This window comes from Idiotropiscis lumnitzeri, chromosome 19 (assembly GCF_059441095.1).
Source record: "Idiotropiscis lumnitzeri isolate Australia: NSW breed Sydney's pygmy pipehorse chromosome 19, RoL_Ilum_1.0, whole genome shotgun sequence".
NCBI lineage: Eukaryota > Metazoa > Chordata > Actinopteri > Syngnathiformes > Syngnathidae > Idiotropiscis > Idiotropiscis lumnitzeri.
Genome location: NC_142409.1, coordinates 4,223,010 through 4,246,837, shown reverse-complemented (window position 1 = coordinate 4,246,837; position 23,828 = coordinate 4,223,010). Strand labels below are relative to the sequence as shown.

General features: G+C 42.8%; 1 protein-coding gene across 2 annotated transcripts in view; it reads left to right on the top strand.

The window, feature by feature from the left end:
• Nucleotides 1-23,828, top strand: part of zfhx4 (zinc finger homeobox 4) — a 77,872-nt gene that overhangs the window by 18,375 nt on the left and 35,669 nt on the right. For both annotated transcript variants that reach the window (XM_088282854.1, XM_088282853.1), the window contains exons 2-6: nt 1,445-3,974; nt 4,118-4,330; nt 4,566-4,857; nt 6,272-6,813; nt 23,189-23,423. In XM_088282854.1, coding sequence (XP_088138980.1) covers nt 1,491-3,974; nt 4,118-4,330; nt 4,566-4,857; nt 6,272-6,813; nt 23,189-23,423 — 3,766 coding nt within the window. In that variant the 5' untranslated portion in view covers nt 1,445-1,490. The remainder of the gene's footprint in view (nt 1-1,444; nt 3,975-4,117; nt 4,331-4,565; nt 4,858-6,271; nt 6,814-23,188; nt 23,424-23,828) is intronic.

Below are 23,828 nucleotides of genomic sequence, written 5' to 3'. Positions count from 1 at the left end.
GAAATGTATCGAGTTTATGCAATGTACAGTATGCTTTAAAGCGGCATTTATAATTTGCAATTTCTGACCGCATTACTATTATTACTGTTCGCCTTCATCGGTTTTCGAAAACCAGTATCCTCTCGTCGAACATCGGTGTCAGCGCAGCGCAAACCATTGTAAAAACGGCTTATTACACATGGTGTGATGACGTCATGCATTCCTGTGAAATAACACATATTTATGGCCTGTTATAACTTGCGGCTTGTTGAGAAGGTAAAGTTTTTTGTTGCTATTTTTCCCACGATTACAAGGGTGATAGATTGACTTGTGATTTATTTATTTATTTATTTTTTTTAAATTGTAAATAAAATATAATAATGAATACATTTTCATATTCAATAGGCTTGAAAATTCCCCATGCCGCAAAACACAGCTGAAAAAACTAAAACGATTCATACTGAAATTATTCACATTTCCCCTTTCCCCCATTAATCTTACATACTGTATAAAATGACAAAAGCTGAGCGGAGCGAGACACAGCGAATGAAAACATAATTTCTCTCTTTTAATCTATCACTAGTCCCCATGGAATCATCTCTTGGATATGTCAGATTAGAACTGATTATAGCGCGTGTACATACACATGCGCTCACTCAAACACACACACACTCACACGCGTTTGATTTCATTCCTCACGCTTTCACTGTCCTCCCCCCCGCCCCCACTGGCTTTGTTTGGCCTTGGATTGGTACAGATTAATCCTCTAATTGCTTTGTAGTTTAGTTGTACGGCAGAGAGAGAGAGTGGCAAAAGCGAGTCAGAATTAAGCAGCAGGTGGATGGGGGTGAAGGTCAGCAGCATAGCCCTTTAAAGCTTTCTTTTAATGTCAGCTCAATCACACGCAAGCTATCTGAGAGAAGCTGGTACTTAACTGCTTTCAAGTAAAACAACAAGCTACTGTTTCTCATTTGTAGCTTTTGACTGATCAAGACATTTGTTTATGTTAATTAGTCTTTTTGTCCATATTTTCTTTGCTTTTTTTAAAATATATTTATCATTACAAAATAAAACCACGGACAGGTGTGTTATTACTATTTACAAAAAGCAGGAATACTTAAATTATGGCTTATGTCATAATGGACAATTTCTGATTTACTTCTCTTGTCCATATAGGCTCAAACTTACACCTCAGGGGACTTAAGGCGTTAAATATGTGCTGTTTAATTAATACCCCCTGACTGATAAGAACATGCTGAGACTAACTTAGCTTAGTTCTTAAAACATAAACCTTTGCACAAAACCAGTGGTAAAACTATTTCAAGTGTTGCGCAACGCTCCTCTTTAAACCGCCCTTCTTGGAAGCTGCTTATTTATTTTGCGTATCTTAAGTTTACATTTTTGACCAAATGTTATATATTAACTTATCTCTATGGTGTCCTCTCTCCTTTTTTCTCCAACCTAGGTCCCTGCTAGGCTGGATGAGATGAGATCCCTATGTAGTGGACGCCATGGCAACTTGTGACTCTCCCCCTATGGTCTCGTCACGGCAGCAGGAACATGGTGGCCAGAGGCTCAGTGTTGCTGAGGACAACTCCGCTGTGGCCATGGAGACCGGTGTCGCCAACAGCAACAATGCCAGTAACAACCAAATGTCACCTGTAGCCAGAGAGATGGAGAATGGCCTTGGAGAGCCTACTGTCAGTCCACTGAGGTCCACGGCAACCCTCACCTCTGGCAGTGCAACCATTGACTCTATTACAGAACAGAGTCGGAGAGAAAGCTTTACAACCGGTAACAAAGGGAGTGTTACTGGGACTTTACCAGGAGTAGGAGGAGGAGCAGCTTTGGGTTCAGACTGTTCTGCCCCTGCCACATCGCCTGTGGCACCGGCAAAGGAGATCCCCTGCAACGAATGTTCCGGCTCCTTCTCCAGTTTACAAAAATATATGGAGCACCACTGCCCCAACGGCCGTCTGCCTACCACCGGAGGTCATGAAGATGTTGATGAGATTGAAGGTATGGTAGGGGAGGAGAGTGAAGACGATGGAGAGCGTGTGGGGTGTACGGCCGATGGAGGGGAAATAAACAGCGAGATGGAAGAGGAGAGCGATGTGGAGAACCTGTGCGGTGAGATCATCTACCAGCCGGATGGCTCTGCCTTCATCGTGGAGGACTCCAAAGAGCAGCGTGGCAACCAGGAAGGGCTCCCTGGGGCCCGCCATTTCAGGGGCCTGCTATCCTCCCAGACCTACCCCAACGCCCAGGCTACCACTGGCCAAAGTGGTCTGGGCCAAGGGGGGGAGCGGTTGGAGCAGCCTGCTGCACCCATGTCCTTCTTTCCCCAGATCATTAACTCCTTCCACATCGCATCATCCTTGGGAAGTAAATCGTTGGTGGCCGAGCCCCCCTCCATCTCAAATACCTCAACTGGAGGGCGGGCGGGCACTAGTCCTGTGTTGCACAGTTTTCGTGTTTATGACCTCCGCCACAAGAATGACAAAGACTATTTGACGGGGGACGGTGCAGCCAAAAACTCCTGTGTGTCCAAAGATGTCCCCAACAATGTGGACTTATCCAAATTTGAGGGCTGTGTGGCCGACGGACGGCGGAAGCCAGTGCTCATGTGTTTCCTGTGCAAGCTCTCATTTGGCTACAGCCGGTCATTTGTGACACATGCTGTCCATGACCACCGTATGACCCTGAATGAGCAGGAGCAGAAGCTGTTGAGCAACAAACGTGTTTCTGCTATCATACAGGGCATCGGCAAGGACAAAGAACCTCTTATAAGCTTTCTGGAACCAAAAAAAACCCCTGTATCTGTGCTATCCCACTTTCCCACACCTGCCAACTTCCTAGGGCCAGACACTGGGCTCCGTGGCTTGTGGAACGCTTTCCACAGTAGTGGGGAGAATGCCGAGTCCCTTCAGGCAGGCTTTGCTTTCCTGAAGGGCAGTGCCAGCAGCTCCTCCAATGACCAAAATCCCAGATCCCAAACCATGCCAAAGGCTGAGACCAACCCAAACCTCGGGGGTGGGGCTGGTGCCCATAGAACCTCTAGTGGAAGTTCTGCTGCTGCTGCCACTGGTGGCAACCTGGATGGCCGGAACTCTGATTTTGACAGTAAGGCCCACATTAGGGACACATGCACTTTGCAACCCAATGGGCCGGACCTGAGCTACTACCCGCCCATTAAGCGGGAGCCCGGTGCAGTGGGAGAACAAAGTCCAGAGCAGGATGAGGACGGTTACTCCAATGGTGGCGGAGAAGAAATTGAGGCAGAGGACGAAGAGGAGCAGGCAATGAGTGTAGTTATCAAAGAGCAGAGGGCCAACAGCACCAGTAGCAAAGATTTTCCTCTTTTAAACCAAAGTATTTCCCCTCTTTCCAACAGTGTGCTAATGTTTAACATTGACAGCAAAGGTCCTGCATCCACCTCCTCTTCCTCCCTGCCTATATGTGAGAAGCTGGAAATGGAAAAGACTCGCCTGTCCGTTGCCCTGGCTGCTGCCAGAGAGCGGGAGAGCAGTAATGACTCGACCACTGAAGTTCTTATGGGGCGGGATGGGTCTTCACCATCCTCCCATCCCCTTGACATGATATTGATGCGGAGGGATGATGAGAGTCCTGGACCTATCCATCCACACACTGGAAATCCCAGTACCCCTGGCACCCCAGGTACACCTGGTACCCCAGGTCCAGGTGAAGGGTCACCAGGAAGTGGTGTGGAGTGCCCAAAGTGTGACACAGTCCTGGGATCCTCACGTTCTCTTGGGGGCCACATGACTATGATGCATTCGCGGAACTCCTGCAAGACGCTCAAGTGTCCAAAGTGTAACTGGCACTACAAGTACCAGCAGACACTGGACGCTCATATGAAGGAGAAGCATCCAGAATCTGGAGGATCGTGTGTTTACTGCCGTACGGGACAGCCTCACCCTCGTTTAGCCAGAGGGGAAAGCTATACCTGTGGATACAAGCCTTTCCGCTGTGAGGTCTGTCTAATTTTGCTTCACTGTCTTTTGTGTATCTGACAACGACATGATTACAGGGGCCAAGTCTTACAAGCTGCACATAGTGTGAATTGTGTCACTGGCCATACAATATACATTGTCTAATAACAGGTCTTCCATTTTAGGTATGCAACTATTCAACTACGACCAAAGGCAACCTTAGCATCCATATGCAGTCGGACAAGCATCTGAACAATGTCCAAACACTCCAGAATGGTGGAAGTGAGGCACAGTACAACCACAACCATGCCAACCCAGTAGCGAGTGCATCCCTCGGTGGCGGCTGTGGGGCGCCCTCGCCATCCAAGCCCAAACAAAAGCCAACTTGGCGATGTGAGGTAACCAAAACAAAAAAAACAAAAAACTCTTTAGAGCAGCGTAGTGTAGTGCTGGCAACTTAATGAGACAGGGTACTTCACCTTGTGGTGCAATTTTTTGTTTCTGCCACAAAACTCATATGATCTTGAGAAATTGAATTTTATCCATTCGCCTATAAGATCGGTGTATCGTTTAGAATATTTTCAATTCTTCATGTTGTGGTCATGTGTTTAACTAAAAACTTTCCTCCTACAGGTTTGTGACTATGAGACAAATGTGGCCCGCAACTTACGAATCCACATGACCAGTGAGAAACACATGCACAACATGATGCTACTGCAGCAGAACATGAAGCAGATCCAGCACAGCATTCATTTAGGGCTGGCACCAGCTGAGGCTGAGCTTTACCAGTATTATTTGGCTCAAAACATTGGCCTGGCGGGTGTCAAACTGGAGAACCCCGGCAGTGGCGGCCCGGACACCCAGATGATGATCAACCCCTTCCAGCTCGATGCTGCAACAGCAAGTGCTCTTGGATCTGGTCTTGGTAAGTGATGCATGAGTCACCACGAGGGTTAAACTTTACTTTATTCATAAATAATAATAAAAATATAAATAAATAAACAAATAAAAATCAATTTAAAAAAAAATAAATTTATATATATATATATATATATTGAATTGGAGTTTAACTATAGGAAGTGTGAGCTATCTCTTTTTAGAATCTCAGTTATCATCTGTGTATTCCTGTGTATCTATTTTGTTCCTTTTATCTCAATCCTTCCTCACGTCTTTTACCACTCCCATTCTTACTTTTACTATCCCCTTTGCTCCAGCTCCTTTTCCTTCCCCTTATCTCCTCTCTCTTATTGTCTCTCTGTCAATGTCTCCTTGCTTTGACCCTACACTGATTAAAAAGATGATTATGAGATGCCACACGGGAATAATTCTTAATCTTTCATTTGTAATTTTCTGAAATCAGCTTAATCCTTGCCACCATACACACTACCCCACCTTTCCACACTCGGGAGAGAAAACACACATATACACACGCGCACGCTTATACACACACACTGGCACTCAGCAGGAAGTGGATTCCTGTAGGAGTGAGTGAGATTTAACAATGACCCTGCAGTGTTACACACACTCCCTCTGCCAGTGTTGAGGTCACAGCCCAGCCAGCAGATGTAGTCGCAGTGATTTACACCGATAACACCAAGCTCCCTATAGTGAGCGCAGCTGTACATAGGTTTAGATGGTGCCAGCTTGATTGTTTTAGGTTCAAATCCTGAAGAGGCTCATTGGGAATACTGAACTGCCAGGCGACATACACGCGATGATTAAGAAAATTCAATTTGTCGTTTTTGTGCTCCAAACAAAGCCTTAAATAATGTTAAAAAAAAAAAAAAGAAAAGAAAAGACATTATGTGCTTTGATAGTATAAATGGAGGGTCAATGATGGGATCAAACCAAATGGTTTGGTACATTTCTATGGTTGGCAGATTTTCTTTCATTTCCCAGTCTGGGTGGGCAAAGAAAGAGAAAATGTTGATTCTTTTCACATCTTTGTGTGCATGTGTGTGTGCGTGGATAAGAGAAAATCCCGCACGTTAAAAGCGTTGTCCCACCGCTGCTGAGAGGAGTAATTAAAGCTACCTGATGAGCGAGTTAGCAAGTTGAAAAGGATGATTGTAATTGATCCTGATTCAATCCTATTAGGGCTTTTTTATAGACGAGACTTTGTAAGGAGCCCGAGTCGTCTGCGAGGCTTTATTTTATCAAATCCTTTTGTGCAAAAGAGGCCTGCATGGAGGATTCCATTCTCCCTTTCTGTCTTTTTCTCAATGCTTTCTCTAAATTAATTTTCATGCCCTTTTTATATTTTTGTTGTTATACCCTGTTATCCGTGTTTGGCCTTTATCTTATTGTTAACACCAACTTCCCATTCACTGTCTTTGTAGTGAACAGTGACCTCTCATCGGAAATGCGTCTGGCCAGTAGTCAGCTGATGGCTGACGACCTCTCGCTGGTGTCCTCAGGTGGAATGGGGGGCATGTCCTCAGTGGACCCTTCCCTCTCCTCCCTGTCGCCGCCTATTAGTGACCCCTCGCTGCGCCTCTACCAGTGCGCCGTGTGCAACTGCTACTCTACCGACAGCCTGGAGGCTCTTAATGCCCACGTCAACACGGAACGCTCGCTGCCGGAGGAGGAGTGGCGCTGCGTGGTCGGCGACGTCTACCAGTGCAAGCTGTGCAGCTACAACACGCAGCTCAAGGCCAACTTTCAGCTGCACTGCAAGACGGACAAGCACATGCAGAAGCACCAGCTGGTGGCCCACATCAAGGAGGGAGGCAAGGCCAACCAGTGGAGATTAAAGTGTGTGGCCATTGGCAACCCGGTGCACCTCAAGTGCAACGCTTGTGACTACTACAGCAACAGCGTGGATAAACTGAGGCTACACACCACCAATCAGAGGCATGAGGCGGCCATACGACTTTACAAGGTAAAAATGCTCTTATCTACTCCTTTTTTGCACATCATATCACGTAGCAGACAACGCAATCCAATTCCTATACACTGTAGGGGGAACTTGTTGCAATAAAACAATGTTTACATTTGGCATGTTTTTGTTTATCAAAAGTTTGTTTCTTCACTGAGACCATCACAAGGATAAGACGTTCCCATGAGAATGGAATGAAAAAAGATGAAATAAGGTCGCTGTGTGGATGCAGGATGACTCCAATCAGATATGGGCACATTTCCTGCTTTGTATCAACTGGTATTACTGTGGCTGTTAATTTACCCACGTGTTTCAAATTCTTCAGCTCAACTTTTCACATTTAAATACATCTTTATTCTTGTAGTGTAGTTTTCTGACAGGGCTGGTTATTTAAAAAAAATGTGAAAAGGGATTTAAGGTAAAAATGTATTTCATTTTTAAAAACAAAAAATCTCATTAAAATGTTTATTTTTAACAATTATAAAAACCTATGCATTTTCGGTGGCGGTTCTAGCAGGATGTTTTTTTGGGGGGGCCCCCTTAATACTATTTCCCCACAAATCTATATAAGCAATATATTAATAGGGTTTGTGTTACATTGCATGATTTCCATGAATGTATTACATGCTGACTTGATATATGGTGACGACACAGAGTTGCATTAGATTAAGACAAACAATAAAGTTAATTAACACCATGAATGAATAATTACAGTGAAGCAAATTCGACAATGGATTTGTGTGTGTGTGTGTGTGCTTAAAACTACGTCCATGTGACAAACCCCCCTGGAACCCTGAACCCTCCCTAGCCCCCCATTAGAAAATGTGCGTTTGGTGTCTCCTCTTGAATCGGTTTAAGGCTGAAAAGTTTGTCAGATGTCTCCCATTTAATAGGAACCTGCCACAATTTCCAAGCCTTTGTACTCCATAACATAACATTTATTTTATTTTTGGTTTTTTTTGCCTCTGAACGAAACAATCAGTAACATTGAAGTACAAACAGAGATGATAGAAGATTTTCCGTTCAAAACTTTAAATCATTAACCTTTAAAAAATATATAGTTTATAGTAATTCTCAGTGGAGGGTTGCCACTCATGTGAAACACTGAGATGATAATGAATGCACAGCACAATAATCTTCTCAGAATTGACTTTCTTTAGAAATGTGGGACTGATTCAAACTTCCTGTGCTCCGGATCGAAATGATTACGTCTATTGCCGTGCTTACGAAAGCATGTGTGACAAAGGTTTGAGTTGAAGATGGAACAGGCTGGGTTGAAGATTAGATTGGATTCGATTTGATTCGTTTTTTTGTACACAGTGTATTTAATGTCTGTTATTACATAAATGCATTTATTGGCACACCAAGCAAGAGTCCAGCTGCATTAGACAACGCAATTTAATGGTAAAACTTTCTGTGAGAATTTCGCTGGATTTTGTACAAAAACTGTAAAAAACTAAAAAATAGTCAGCAATCATATTTTCATTGAACTGGACAAAACATTTTAGCGCTTTCTGTGTTTTTATGTCATGTTTTGTGAATGCCACCATATTAGTTTTGACACTCATAACGTTAGTCCAATTAGAATGCAATTTAATACTGGTTTGATATATTTTTTGGTTACTATCCAAAGGACACTTAATAGTTTGGATCGTTGTCATCTAATCGGACAAAAACAAAAGAAAAAATGAAGAAAAAAAAACAACAACAGAGAAGCAGACACAAGAAGAGCTTTTTTTTTTTTTTTTTTTTCCTAAAATCTATTTTAGTCCTTTTTTTCTCCCTCAAGATATTCCACTAAAGCCAGGCAGTGTCTTTTAACCATGGCAAGTGGGCCAGCCCAATGCCCGCTCTGTGCACCCTGAGCACCGCAATACCTCATCTACCCACCCACCGACCCCGACAGGCCTCAACAAATGTGTTCCACAGATGAGGCTTTTAATGCCTCTGGCACAAGTCCCAATATTTTACCCTTGGACATGTGCTAGTAAAGCCAAGCAAGTGGGAGAAAAAGGCAAGCAAGTGGTAGGATTGGAGTCGAGGAAAAAAAAAAATCATTTCTTTTATTTAACCAGAAAAAAAAAAAAAAACACCTCCTCTTTCATGTATTGGCAGAGGTGAAAAGCACATGGGAATGGAGGTAGCTTTGGCCCGGCGCATAAAAGATCCTAGTGTTGACGACTTTACCATCTGTTTTTTTGGAAACACAGAAAATCTTTATGGCACGGGAAACCATTTGAAGACACAAAACAAAAAGCATATTCAGGAGATTTTATGACCGCTTTGTAGCAGAGATGGAACACTTCTAAGGGGAATTTGAAAGTGTCTTATTTTCCAGACTTTGTAAGAGAGAGACAAATGACATTTGCAGCACATAGACATGAAGTAAACGGGTGTCCCGGGACCGGCAAGTGTCGAAAGTCATAGGTTTCATTTGAAGAGAGAAAAAAAAATCCCTCTTAGCTGGTGAGCTGGTGCTTTAGAGAAAAAAAAATTACCGTGTCGTATTATATCAAGTATAAGACGCTCTTGTGTATTATACAGTCGCCCCAAAACCACCCCCTATCTTTCTATTCTCACAAATCGAACTATATTCACAAAGTAACTGGATAGATTGTGATTTCTTGTGTGCAGTTACATTTTTATGGAAAGAAATATTCTCACACCTTGCTATCAGTTTTGGCTATCAAAATTCAAGCTTTCCTGTCGCCACTTAGCTCCGCTTCCCGGAGTGAGACGAAGCCCTATTGCGTAATCGTTTGATCACGTCAAGAAAAAAAATACAAAAAAATACCAGATATGCACCAAGTGTTCCAAAAATAACCTGAGGGTTTTTTAGAAAAAGGTGATGTAGTGAAAAAAAAAGACTATGCTTTCTTGCCCTCTATGGATCCTGCTTCTATGCAAAATCAGACACCGGTATAAACTTTTTTTTTTTTTAACGACCTGTTCCTTATTCACTCGGCCCAGCCCGTTTGTAACTGTATTATCCAGTCAAATTCTCTCTTAACACACCTCAGACCAGCTAAAGTTTTGAACTACGGAAATTTGGTCAAATGCATTTGCCTGTTTCAAAGAATTATTTTCTTTCTTTTTTTTTTTTTTTTTAATTTCTCAAAAAGTTACATTAATTACACCCATCGGTACCGAAATACATTATTGGCACAGCTGTTGAATCCAAGTCTTTGTGCACGTGTGGTTAGCTGAACATTAAACACCGACCTAGCGTAGCATGCCTGTCGCTGGCCAGAGCTTGTGTTTAGCTTAGCATCGAATATGATGATGTATGGTTTCGTTTATGATTTGTAATAACAAACAGTGGCCTTTAATACGCACAGGAGACGCGAGTAAATCTGTCAGTGCCATTCACAAGTGCGGCAGGGATAAGTAGGGGGGGGTCAGTTTGTAGCCCGTGTGTGTGCGTGTCCACTGGGCTTTGAGGTTGCGATCAGGGCTGTGCCCTTGGGTCATTAGGAGTGGAGAATGTTCATGGTCAATGTTGCATGGTCAGGGACCACACACACACGTATATACACACACGTAATCGCACACACCAACACAGACACAGTGTCTCGTAGGCCGTAGCACCTGTTTCTCAGATGGCTGTCTGAATAAATCTTCAACTGTCCTCAGTCGCCATTAGCCTTCCCCCCCCGTCCGTCCCACTGTCTGCCCGTCTGTCGGTCCAGTTTTCCGTCATTACTCAAGCAGAAATGGACATCCGGGATCCGCTGCGCATTTCCATATTTCTGTTTCTTTTCATTATTTTCCCACTCGTTTGTCTGTCCCTTGTGTCCTTCTTAGAACGCCGCGTTATAAAAAGCTCAACGTTTTTATGGGCAAAGTCAAAAAAAGAGGGCAGGGGACATCGAGTTTGAACGCCCTGCGATATAGAAATGCCTCACTTTTCCTTTTTTTCTGCCTTTACCCATAATTCCCTTGGTCAGCAACAGGTGCCAATTAAACAAGAGAACACATTTGGTGAAGCATTTTAAGAGTCTCCTCTTTTTACATTATCATCAAGTCTTCCCATTTTATTTATATATTTTTTTTGCCTTTCTTGCATTCATATTGTAGTCAGCCATCTGTTTAGAATGCAGATGGGTTAGTTTATGCATTTGTGGTATTAAGTCAAGCGCCGTGCTTTGGCTATTAGCGAGGGTCAACCCTTCCCACTCTCATTTGAAAATCAAATATCTCTCTATATATGCAGCCCAAATTATCGGACTGTCATTTAGACCAGCGTGATGGGGGAAATAGACAGGAGATTGACTTCTGTAGATTTGCATAAAAACCCATTGTGTTCGTCCTCAGGAATAGTAAAGAGTCAGATCCATTTCAAATGCATGACACCGTTTATGACACAGTCCCTCGCATACGCTCGCCTCGCCGAGGCGTAGCATTGCATATATTCATGGAGGCGTATTATATGTACAATTAAGTTTCTGGTTCAACCGCCGTCCCATTATGAAGTCTTCCCACTTGAGCCGCTGTCTGCTTGATTGTCGCATCCTTGTCTCCCATTAACTCAAATATTTGTTATTCTTCTCTTAAAAGGAGTGCTCGCCGATTGAGCATCGCGTCTTGTCATGATGCGGCCCCGTCAGACGACCGACCTCACCTTCTGTCCCCTCATTTTTCACCTACTCATCCCCTCGCCTTTCACCTGTCGCCATTACAATGGCTATCTATGAGAGCTTTGGGTGAAGTGGGGGAGGGTGGCAGCTAATTAAAGCGTAAATGCAGGTGCTTGTGTGTACGTGTGTGTACACTGTAGCTTTGTTCGCTAGAGTGGACAGGCTTTATCCCGCAATAATCCTCCTCGATATTAATAAGAGTTCCTCATTTCCAGGCTTCAACCAGATGGTTAGCAGAGCTTTAGTGTGCATTAAATTATGTGTGTGCAATCTAGTCTTTGCCGACACTCCTGATTGCAACTCCTGCATAGTGTTCATAACCACAATTCGAGGACAGCAAATAAGTCAGCCATGTAAATCGTGAGACAAAATTAAAAAAAAAAAAAAACAACACTTTTTGTATAGCTTCACCATTTTACTTTACCTGATTGGTACTTCCATTCACTCTTTTTAATAATTAAAAATGTGTTACGATTCGACCAAGCTTGAATCCTATATATTGATTTCATCAGTCATTCAGTTGTGCTCTCTGGTAGGAAAACTGTATTATAGTGTGTTTTTCTGACATTCATAACTTGAAGAAGGTTGGTAGGGCACTTTTGTGTTTCAAACATTCACATCTCAAATATGTGTTCATTAGTGCCGTTAAATTAGACATCCTATTTTGTAATATAGGTATTTAGATCCTCCTTCTCCCACACTTTTCTCCTCTCGTAAAACCGTAAGATATTGATGTGGACAAAGTTGAGCTGAAATACTCCTCAACGCCCCTACCAAATCAATAATCAATCGATTTGGAGGTAATTGTGCCTCCCTTGGACCGGTCCCAAGTCTCTCTCGCTCTCACACGCGCTCTCTGTCATTACCAGCATGTGGCCCAGTATTCGGCATTTCAGCATTCCAGCTCTAATTGATTTTAACCATTAGGTGCTCAGTGAATAGATAAGTAGTGGGAGATATTCGATTATATGGTGGAAGAGAGAGGCAGGAATGAAAAGAGAGCTAGAAGGCTTGAGGGATGGTGTTGGTGGGCCAGTGGAAGGAGGGGGAAGAGGAACTGGCTTGTCCTGCCGTCCAGTCACCTTTACCCACTAGCCCCCTATGCTTCCAGCAGCAGCACAATGTTCCTGACCTCCTGTGAGTTCAAGCAGCTTAGGTTCTGTGAGGTAATCCTTAATGCTTTGAAATAGACCTGATAGAAAGCCCACTTACTTGTTAGGGATTAATGTGGGTCGAATGATGGGGGCGACGCTGGGGGGATTGATTGGTTGGTTTTCTACACATTTAGGAATAATCACATTCAAAATTACTTATGATTGAGTGGTGGATTTTATTTTTATTTTTTGGAGAGTTTTTTTGTGTGTTATTCTCTCCCAGGATTAGCAAGATTTAGAGCTAAAAGTGTTGTTGTTACTAATTATTATTATTATTTTTTATTTTTATTTCTTTATTATTTTAAAACAACAAAAATTCCAGAGGACATTTTGACTGTTGTCCTTTGACTGTTGCAAGTCCGAAACTCGCTTTTGTAAAGGGGTTGTGGTGTGATGAACTATTTTAAACTTTAGCCTCAACAAAAAACAAACTCTTACAAAAGCAAAATGTGATTCCGTTGCTAACAGCTGGACTGATAGCGTATAGCAAGATAGCATCCTGAGTACGGAAAACACAAAGGAAGATCAATGAGAATTGAACTTTGTGCCCTGTGGTCATGTGGTATTGTGAAAGAGATGCTAGCATGATTACGGTTGGGCTAAATTTGACAGATAGCAACCTGAATGTAGAAATTACTGTTAAATATACATGAATTAGTGAGTTTTGACTTTCCCTGCTCTTTCATGCTATTTCTAATGAGAATTGATACTACACTGACATGCTAACATTTATTGTGCAATAATACAGTACAGAGTAGCAATCCGAGTACAGAAAGTCCCAAGGCAGAGCAAAAATCTACATTTTTCCTCTGTGGTCAGGTACATTTTTTAAAGTGAGGAGTTGAAATGCCAAAATGTTTTTTGTTGGTATGTTAACATATGGAAAGATGGCAACCTTAGTAGGGAAAGTGCTTAAGGTGGGAGTTTACATTGTCAAGTACTATTTTACAGGAGATTAGCACAAATGCTAACACAGTGACTGAGAAAACGCTTAGGCACTGTCTTGGTCTTCGTGGAGATTTGAGGAAAAGGAGGACCCAAAAGCAGGGGTAACTTAAACGGTACTTAATAAAAAAAAAAAACTAAAAGTACAAAACAACTGGGAGCAACAAAACACAAGGACTTAACTTAAGGGAAAAAAGCAAGAAAGACAGGAGGACATCTGACAAGGACAATGCAGCGACCAGAACTGAAAGTAAACCAGGAACTAAACACAAACAAATTAACGAGACAACAAGGAGCACCTGGACAAGACACAGAGGGTTGGAAGGACCTGATTGGTTAACACTGGGGCATGGGTAGATGAACACAGGTGGACACAATGAACATGACGAGACACATCAAACACAAGGAAATAAACTACTGAATACTAAACCAAAAAACAACAAAGGCAGCTCATGACAGGCGCATTGATGAGCATTTTCATTTGACCGTTAGTTGTGTGATACTGCAGTGAGTGGGGTTGTAACGATACAGCATAAGGGTACTTTAGAATATACGTGTTAATAATTTATCAATATATAATAAATGTGATATCATATATTATAGATATAAAATCTATAAATTAATTTATTTCAAAAATTGAAATGCGGGATATAAATCGAGGTAGGAATAGAATTTCTACCTTATTGGAAAGCTGAATAAAACTGATGAACATCCAAATTGTGAGCTAGCTGTGTCATGTGACAGGTGAGTAATGTCGAATTGCTGCACCTGTGTGGCACAGAATGATTGGACAATGTAATTTGCTGGGGATGTTTACCTTGAACAAATTGCTATCATGACCAAACCGCTTGCGATATTAATTCCCCATATAAATTGGGAGAAAGCTGAAGCTGAAGCTTAGGAGAAAGCACAAATACACTCGACACAAAAATTAGTTTTGATACTGTGTCCTGGTTACCGTATACCAGAGCAGTATAACTGGAGAAAAAAGAGATAGTAATATCAATGGGGCACCATTAATTGTGTATGCGAGTTGATTTGTAGTTTATTGAGGAATTGCATTGCTGTGGCAACGCCAAATTTTAACAAAGAAAATAGGTCCAGTCCGAGTACGGCAAGGACATATTTTGATATCTCATTTCTTGGGTATGTTGAGTGGTGTGGGCCACATTTTGTCAGGGAAAAAAGCAGAATAATAAAGAATAAGTCATAATACTGTATGTAAGTATGAGCAACAGTAATAGGAGCTGCTTAGCTCTGCTAAGGCTTGCTCCGCAGCAGGCCCATAATTATCACCGCAACATGTCTTCCTTATTTGTAGAGTTGGTGTGGAATGTTCAATTTTTTGTGCTTGTCCTTACTAATTCATTTCATTTTGCGTTGCTATTATTTTGTTTTCTGTTGAATGGATTTGCATCCTGTGCATAGACCATATGATGCTGCTTTTTTTTTTGGTATATTTTCTCTATCCTTCCTCTTCAGTCAAGCAGTCTAGGTTAGGGCTAGCAAACTGGGCGGTTGGGGGTTGGTGGGGGAACAAAGGCAAACATTTGAGTAATCTTCAAAGAGTCCAATGGTATGTTGAGTGGACGCTGGTATGTGGACTACGGCTGAAGCTTTTTCAAGAGAAAACAATATCCTTCCTTCACACGCCGGGGTCTGGGCAAACACCACCAGCCAGGCAACTCTGCTCGATGGTGTCGTCGCTATCATCTTACTGCTCTGTGCTCATGCCGCCACGGTAGCCTCCTCTATATTTGGGAGACTTTATGGGGTTAGACAGAACAAATCAGGTTGTTGAAAATGTGGTCGGTTGAGTTTATGTGACATGCCAGTAACTTGTTACAGGAATTATCTGTGTCTCTATTTCCGTCTCTGCCTACTGATAAGTATGCAGACTACGGCCTTCTATAAGAGGCAAGGATCAAGTGTGTCATCTTTCCAATGACTTGCAAGGCACAACAACGGCTCATTTTAAATAAAGATTGAAAGGTGTGATTCAAGTGTGTCATGTGCAGAGTGTTAATGCATGATGAGAGCCTCATTTAATTACTGCGCTTCTTAGAGGAAAGAGACAGGCAGTCTGACATTTTGTGACAGTTTCAAAATGAACTCTCTTTGTCCTGTAATCACCGCCCGATTTCTCACGAGGATCCACCCCAGGGATAATTTCTCCCATTTCTCTTTCATTAGCAGGACTTTCGGTATTAGACGTGTTTTGTTCCCTGTACCTTTTGTTTTGCGCTAAGTGAAACCATGTGACAGGGTAGGGGCTAACTGGAAAACAATACTCCCTTCACAGGCTCAGGAATGTGTAATTAGTGATTTGAACCCGACTACGCTTGTCTAGATTCTTCCCTATCATTCTCGCCCCTTCTGTCTCATGTTCTTTTGTTCTCACCACTTATAGTTTCTTACTCTCTTTCTCTCTCAAACCAGTCAGTTAGTTTGCCTTGCCATGCATTTTTAACATTCCTTTTGTCTTACTATCACTAATGGACATTTTTTTTGCAAGCATGCGTCACGAAGAGAGCAAAGAAAACCAAACTTGGCAAAAATAAAAATACAAATTGCAGCCCCTCCCGGCGCCGAAATTATTTTCCCTTCTCTTTCGGTTTTAGTTAAATATAACAACATCAGTGTAGTACAAACCTCTTTGATGGTAACAAGCAATTAGCTGAAGCCCCAGATTTCCATTCCTTTTATTTTTGTTTTTCTTGACGTCTCTCACAGATCCTGTCAATTAGGCCTTCACCCAAAGCATCTTTGCATGTTAGGAAAACTGGAAAATGATTAACCCTGCCCGAGAGCGAATTAGCATTTGCACAGAATCCCTCCCTTTTGCCCAGCATTGGCATAAAAAAAGGAAAATAGAATCCTATGAGCATGTTAGCATTTCAACCATCTTGATCCTGACATTTTATGATCTCTGTGTTCCTTTGTGAGATGACGAAGAAGATGGTTTCGGGATATGGGGAGGTCTGGTCAGAGTCACCTGGCAGCAATGGAGACAAGCGGGAGCTTTTAGACCCTAATGGGTTAAGGTCAAGATAGCTAATAGGGAATAAGTGGCTGAGCCTTGCTGTCTAAATCTAATGCTAATGTAAATACTCATCCATTTTGGTGGGGGTGGAGGTGAACTGGCTTTTAAGACACCTAACACGCACGTACACTCGCTCGCATGCACGCACGCACACACGCGCTTATGAGTAAGTAAGCCCTCTTTTGGCGTCTGTGTTTCTTTGAGTCTGTTATTCCCAACTGCTGGCTCGGTACAATGTAAAATATGTGTGACTAGGCTTCATTGACTAAAACCAGAAGAAATGGATCATGTAAATCCTTAGCAAGGCTGTTTGTCTCCTCCTTTTGTGAGGGTTTGGCTGTGTGTGTGTGTGTTGGGGGAGAGAGGGGGGGTGGTGGTGGTGGTGGGTGGGGTGTAAAAGGGGGAGAAAAAAAATGAGAGCTCTGGAGACTGAAGTGAAGTTTTCCAAGAAAGGGGGCCAGGAAGGTCAGGAAGCTGTGAACTTCAGATTGACCTTTGGCCCATATGTCAGCTATACTTACATCACGACCGCAAGTGTGTAAAATGTATGCATGTGTGTGGAAGTGAGAGAAAGGGAAATCCGGTCGGTCGGCCTGGGGAGTTATTTTATTTTTCCCAAAGCTTTATCGCCTTCACGTCCCCATTGTGTGTGCTGACGAGTCGCAAAGAGTAAAAGGCAGAGTGAGGGAGAGTGCGTACAAGCAGACGGATGGCAGGAGGCTTTATACGAAAGGCTCAGTGTGATAATTCATTTATTTGCCTTGGCAGCCATTATGCAATGGATGCTTATTATTATTGGGTGACCTAAGTTAAGCTCGCCCACGGGCCCTCATGCACCTCATGGACGGGCCTCAGAGCTGTGATTACACGGGACGGCCATCAGCCAGGACTGAGACACAGGAGAAGCAATTTAGCTTGAGGAAATATTTTTCTTAGCTTTTATGATAGTGGAAGCTTTGCAAGCAAAACAAGGAAAGAAGATCAGCAAGAAGGAAAAAGACAAGTTTTTTTTTATTACTATTTATATATATATATATATATATATATATATATATATATATATATCTCTTAGCAGTAAATCTATAAAAAAGGACACAGTAGCGAACAATAAATCAAAATATTTGCATTGGTATGATAGTTAAAGTATGTGATGGCAACTTAGCATGTTTCAATAAAAACACATTTGCCACTTTTGCAATTTGGCCGTATATTTTATTATTTATTTATTATTTATTTATTAGATTTATTCAATATTTTGGAATGTTTAAGCATACTTCTCCTGAAAGTCCATATCCGGAAAAGGAGTTGTAAGTGTACAAAGCTTTCTTATTTTTTTTTCTCACCGTATATTTGAAATTGAAATCGTTATAATTCAGGCACCAAAACAACATCAAGAGCATTGCATCCCTATTCGATAGAATACCACTTCAGGTAGCAAGAGCTAGTCGCTAAATCTGGCCTCATGAAACTCATTGTTTGTTCAGTGACTCTGTTTTAACAATGCACGCAGGATATCGCTGAAAATGTCATGAGCCAACCGACATCTAACACATTGTACCACAATTGTTGTATGTGACTTCCAACTTGTCTTACTTTTTGTTTGCTACTCTCGCTAACGGTGGAAGTAAGGTGGCACATACCTGGCGCTTTCAGCCTCTTTTTTTAGCACGGCAGATTCATCAGCAGTGATCTCGCTATTCACTCGCCTTTGTCCCGCGGGCTGAGCGGTGGTAGGGAGTAACGCGTTTGGGAGATAGTAGCACAGGTTGGAATTCTACACTTGGCAGCCTTCCAGGCAGTGCTGGTATGTGTTTAAAATACTTTCAAGGAACAAAACACGCTTTTGTTGTTTGCTGGGCCAAATGGGGCTGTTTTTGTCTCCGATGGCTCCCGGGGGCCCTTGGGATAGCAACGGAAGCTGGTGACGCTCCACAAGGAGGATATAGCCAACTACCGGCTCCCTGCTCCCACTAAAATAAAAGCGATCAAATAAGATGAAGAGGTTTTTCTTGTCGCAGTGAGAGAGGGGCAAATTTGCATGAGTGCCCCGCTTCTCAGCGGACACAGAAACGTACGTGATGGTTCTTAACATGTGAAACATGTATGCACATGCTCCGACACACACGTAGTGCTTACTAAGACATAGCTACAGTGGCAGTATGTGTTCATTAGTGGCCTGCTTCTGCATTTAATGACAGGAAAGAGCCATGTTTGTGAATACCCTAATTTGTCATACGGTTTATGGAGGAAATAGCGAGCCTCTTGCTTTTGAATTATTTTTGTCGTTACAAGTTTGCGCACACAATCGGAGGCAAAGACAAAAAAGGGAAGCACACCATTGAAATTATATAGACAGACACAAAAACACACGCAAAATGAAAAAAAAAAAAAAAGTGCTCTGGAAATGACTGATGCGTAAACACACGCATACACACTCAGAAGGAGAAAGATAAAAGAAGTTTTTGCCGGGTTGTATTTTGCCTTGCCTTATTAAGAATTCAGTTAATGAGACAGCTTTGCCACCACAGACAGAACAAATGAATGTGATGCAGCGCGGCCGCTTCCCCGCCACACAAACCGAAAGTGTGTGTGCTTGTGTTTGTGTGTGCCAGAAAGGTGTTTTGTAAACATCTCATTCAGAATAATGAATGTAGTCCTCTGTCAGCCTTTCTCTCTCTCACACACACACACACACAGAAAACACAAACCACCACACGGGAGCTTCCCACACCTGTCAAATTAACTCTCCTCCACCCTCTACCAATTTGTATATGTGTGTGTGTGTGTGTGTTTTATGGACAAGACTGACAATGTTGTGTTTTTGACAAATAAACAGTAAGTCCCCCGTGTGGTAATTTGCATTCCATGTGAAGGGCTGGGGGTGTGTGAGCGTGCACATTGGCCACCATCCAGAAAGGTGTGTGTGCTACATTATAGTCTACCCATGACAGGGGGGGGGGGGCTGTTTATGAGCTTGATTGGCCCACCGGGAATGTTATCTTATTTGGTTGTTTGCCAAACACTAATTCCCAACAATTAACCACCACCAGGAGCTGTGATGAGGTGCCATAAGCTACAAGGATGTGTGAGTGTTTTTGTAATTCTGTGGAACCACACAGACAATAACGTGGCACTAATGCTTATACGTGTTAATTCAAAGTGCTCTCCTGAGAATTTGGTCGAAAATTGTTTATAACCAAGGAGTACATTGCGTTTTAAGGGGAATGTTGTTCAGCAACCGAGACAATGCACTTCACAAACATTTAATATTGGGGGAAAAGTCTCAAATTTGACTTCTTTAGAGTGTGACACAAGTTTTTATTTCTTTTACTTATTAATTATGTGAACGAGTACTTGTGATTTCTATATGGGCCAAAATTAGTATCTCTTTCTTCAATTTTAATGAATATATGACACATACGTTTTATGTATTAATCTCATTTACAGTCACAATGTTGTGGCCAATCTTTTTTTTTAATTCCTGATATTATCATTGTTTTTCCTTAATATGCAGTAACGCATATTATAACCTGGTGCGATACGTCTATACGTCCTAATAGATGAAAATTTTCCAAAATCTGTTCATTGAGATTTCCCATTGACTGCTAGCATTAGCACTGGTGATGTTTCCAAAACAAAGCATGTGTTGTGTTTAACTGTACAATGTGTGTAATTTGTTTTACCGTAAATTCCAACTGGGTGTCATTGAACAGCTGAAAACACGCTCAGGGAATTCAGAATAACATACACGTCACGTTTGCCGGAACAAGCACAGTGCACTCCGGGTGCATTCACAATACAGGAAGTGGCATATAAACACAGCGGTGATAGTCACATAAAGAGTTTTTTTCTGAGATTACAATGTTTTAGTGATCGTGAGAAGGCAAAATTTAAATAAAACATTTTGATCAATCGCCTCCCCTTCCCCAGTAGCGTGCATTGTGATCATCAACAGCCACACATTTGCAGACTAAGGGTCAGAGTTGTTTAATCTTTTTCACATCACCCCAAAAATGTCAGTTCCCTACTAATTCCAAACAACTAAATCCTGCCGATGTCTCCAGAGAGCAGGTCCATCTATTATATCCTAATTTAAAATGGGATACAGACACAAGCGCAAACTCAGGAGCAGGAACAGTGTGTTTGTGTGTTTGAATATGCATTACACAGCCTACGCCTGGCAGGAGTCAAAGTGCTCCTTTAAACATTCATAAATCATGGATATTCTGGCCTGCGATCTCTAGAGCGCCTGCCGAGCGCCAGAGCGACAGACAGACAGCCCTCTAGTTTAGGTCTTAAACAAACCCTCTGGAATGTGCTGATGGCGAGAGAATTAATATTAGGTCTAAACCTAGCTGGCAGCCGGCTTCAACCCCAAGTGTATCATTCAACTCTGTCTGACTGAAGCTTCATATCCTTAAAAGCAAATAAGTCAAAACGCTGAACCACGTGAAGCATTTTTGGTCCCGCTGCTGATTTGTATGAGCGTTTTAATTTCCAACCCGTTCAATTACCTGAATGGCTTTGCCAGTAGAAACATTCGAAAACCAGTCAAGGATGACTCCAGTGAAACCTCACGCGTTTTCACACTTATCAGTGGTTCAAGGCTTAGAAAAAGAAAACAGGCTTTGTCACATTTACATGGCGCCTTTCTTCTTTTGCAGTTGTTGTCACTGGACAAAATCATGGCCTTGTTTGAGTGCCTGTTTGCTATTCAAGGCAAAGGACTTGTATTCATTGTCGCTAGTTCCCATTTATGTAAAGAATAAGTAACTGGAGTGAAATCCCGAGTGAATCAAGAAAGAACAAAAAAAAGAAGGCGCGGTGAAAGGCGCCATTGTTTTTACACTGAAATACTAATGATTGATGACAGAATGAAAGACGTGGCGGATCTATAGGAGCCCTTGTGTATGCTGCATAGCATATGGTGTGATTATGTCCCGCCATTATGACAGGACAGAACATGATGATCGGAATTAGTTAAAAAAAAAAAAAAGGTATTGGGAGAAATGCGTCAAGACAACAAACGTTCAACTCTTGTATGCAACATATGTGTCCAGGATCACACATATGTGCGATGACTGCAGCTCAGTTGCCTCCTTTGAGGGAGGGCTGGAAAGAAAAGAAGCATAGAAAAAAAAAGAGAGCGAGAGGGAGAAAGAGTGCGAGGGAGGCCTCCTTTCACAGAGAAACAAAGGTAGCTGTAATTAATGGCCCTGAGCTCTGGTCTAGGGGAGCTTTCTTCTGACAACTCGGACTTAATTAAAACTTAAGACTTCTGAAAGGGCCTCTGACTGCGCAGGGACGTCCCACCGCCTCATGAGAAAAACCTGGTCAGATTTCCGACAAAGGAAAGAAAGAAGGAATGAAGAAAAGATGTGTTAGCAGCTGTAGCTAAATTGCTAATCCCTGTTTGTCCAAGACAGAAAGGGGGGCGGGGTTAGAACTCACACACCTGCAGCCCACCACATACACGCACACACCTTTGTGCCCAACCACCTTGTCCTTATGATTATGCAACAATGTTTTGATGTTGCAGGAAAGAATGACGAATGCGTGCATTAAAACCTCCCTGGCGCTTTACAAAAGAAATGTAACATTTGCCCTGTGTCTTGCAACCCCCCCTTTCACCCCTCCCATCGTGCCTCCCTCCTCCCACCACAGAGGATCAGATAATAAAAGCTTGGCCTGCTCTTTTGTTTTTGTGCATTGTTCATTAGCCCGGCAGCAACAACAGAGGCACACTCGATATGCTTGGCTTGACCGGGTGTATGAGAGCGGGACAAGGTGGGTTGCTATATACCAGGGGGGGTTGGCGGCTTGGGGGGGGTTTGGAGGTGGCCGGGTGGGTTGCTGTGCTGTGCGTGCATGTTTGCGAGCCCGTGCGCATGCAGGCGCTGAGGGCAGGGCGAGAGGTAGGGGGCGGCTTTGCATGGCTGCGGTGCCATTAAAGAGGCAAGTGGAGATGCCGAGCTTGCAACTGACAGCACACGTTGAATGAGAAGCCCCTGCAGCTGGCAACAATGAAGAGAGCTGGACAATGTGAATGTTCAGAGAAAAACACATTTCCCCTCCCAGCGCCTTATTTTGACTTTCTCTATGTGCTGAGTCTGCACGTCACCACAGACTTATCCAATTAATGACATACAGGCAGTTTGTTATCACAGAATATTTTACAAGAGATACAGTATGGAACCGCGACATGATGCTATCATAAAACGGCAAATTAAGCGCAAAACCAAAAGTGGCTTTTGGATATTTTTTTTTTTTTCTTTTGGTGTTGTTAGGCCCGCTTCAGCTCGCATTCTGCAACGTGTAATTAACATGTATCGCTGGAAATAATAGACAAAGTGGCTGGGACATTATCCATTGACGTCGCTGGCTCGTTTGAAGCCAGGGAAGTGGTATTTCTGGGCTTTGGATCATTGGAACTGAACTGCAACCAGAGCAGAACGAAAAGCTTTAATGGTAATAAAGTGGTAAATGATATAGGCATGATTCAGGCAACTTGTTTCACTGATGTTCCCCCAAATGTTCTTTTGTATGATTGAGGACACTTCTAAAAAAATGCTTCCTGTCTTTTGCCTTCTCTTCAACAGCACTTGCACAAGCTGGACAACGCCTACAGCCCAGAGTCGTGCGTGTATTACTGCACGCTGTGCGACTACTCCACCAAAGCTCGGCTGAACCTGGTGCAGCATGCCCGCTCGGCCCGGCACCAGCAGAACGAAGGCCTGAGGAAGCTGCAGCTGCACCAGCAAGGCCTGAGAGGGGACGACGACGGATTCAGCCTCCACGAGCTGTTCCACATCAAGGAGTGTCCCTCCAGCCAAGGTCTGTGCTCTAAAGTACATCACATTTTTTTTCGAGTCAAGGAGATAGTGTGGCACTCAGCAGAAATACAACGAAAGATCCCACGTCAAAATTCAGGCATATGCAAAAGATGTTGAGGATTATCCTGCTTTGGTCCTTTCGAGTTATCAAACATGCGTTCCGAATTTTACTTCTGCAACCTTTACAAAATCTCGCTTTATTTTTCCATTTGCGTTATTTTTTTTTCCCCAACTGTGATTGCCCTTGGCTATAATTACATCCACCTTACTTTCCCCCCTAACAGTCCTGCTATCTCTTCTTTCTCGCACCACTCCCTCTACATGCTGTCAAATCTTTCTCTCTCCCTCTCGCCTTTGGCCTTCCTATCCACATCACGTCTCCCGATACAGAGCCGTCCTTCCTTCC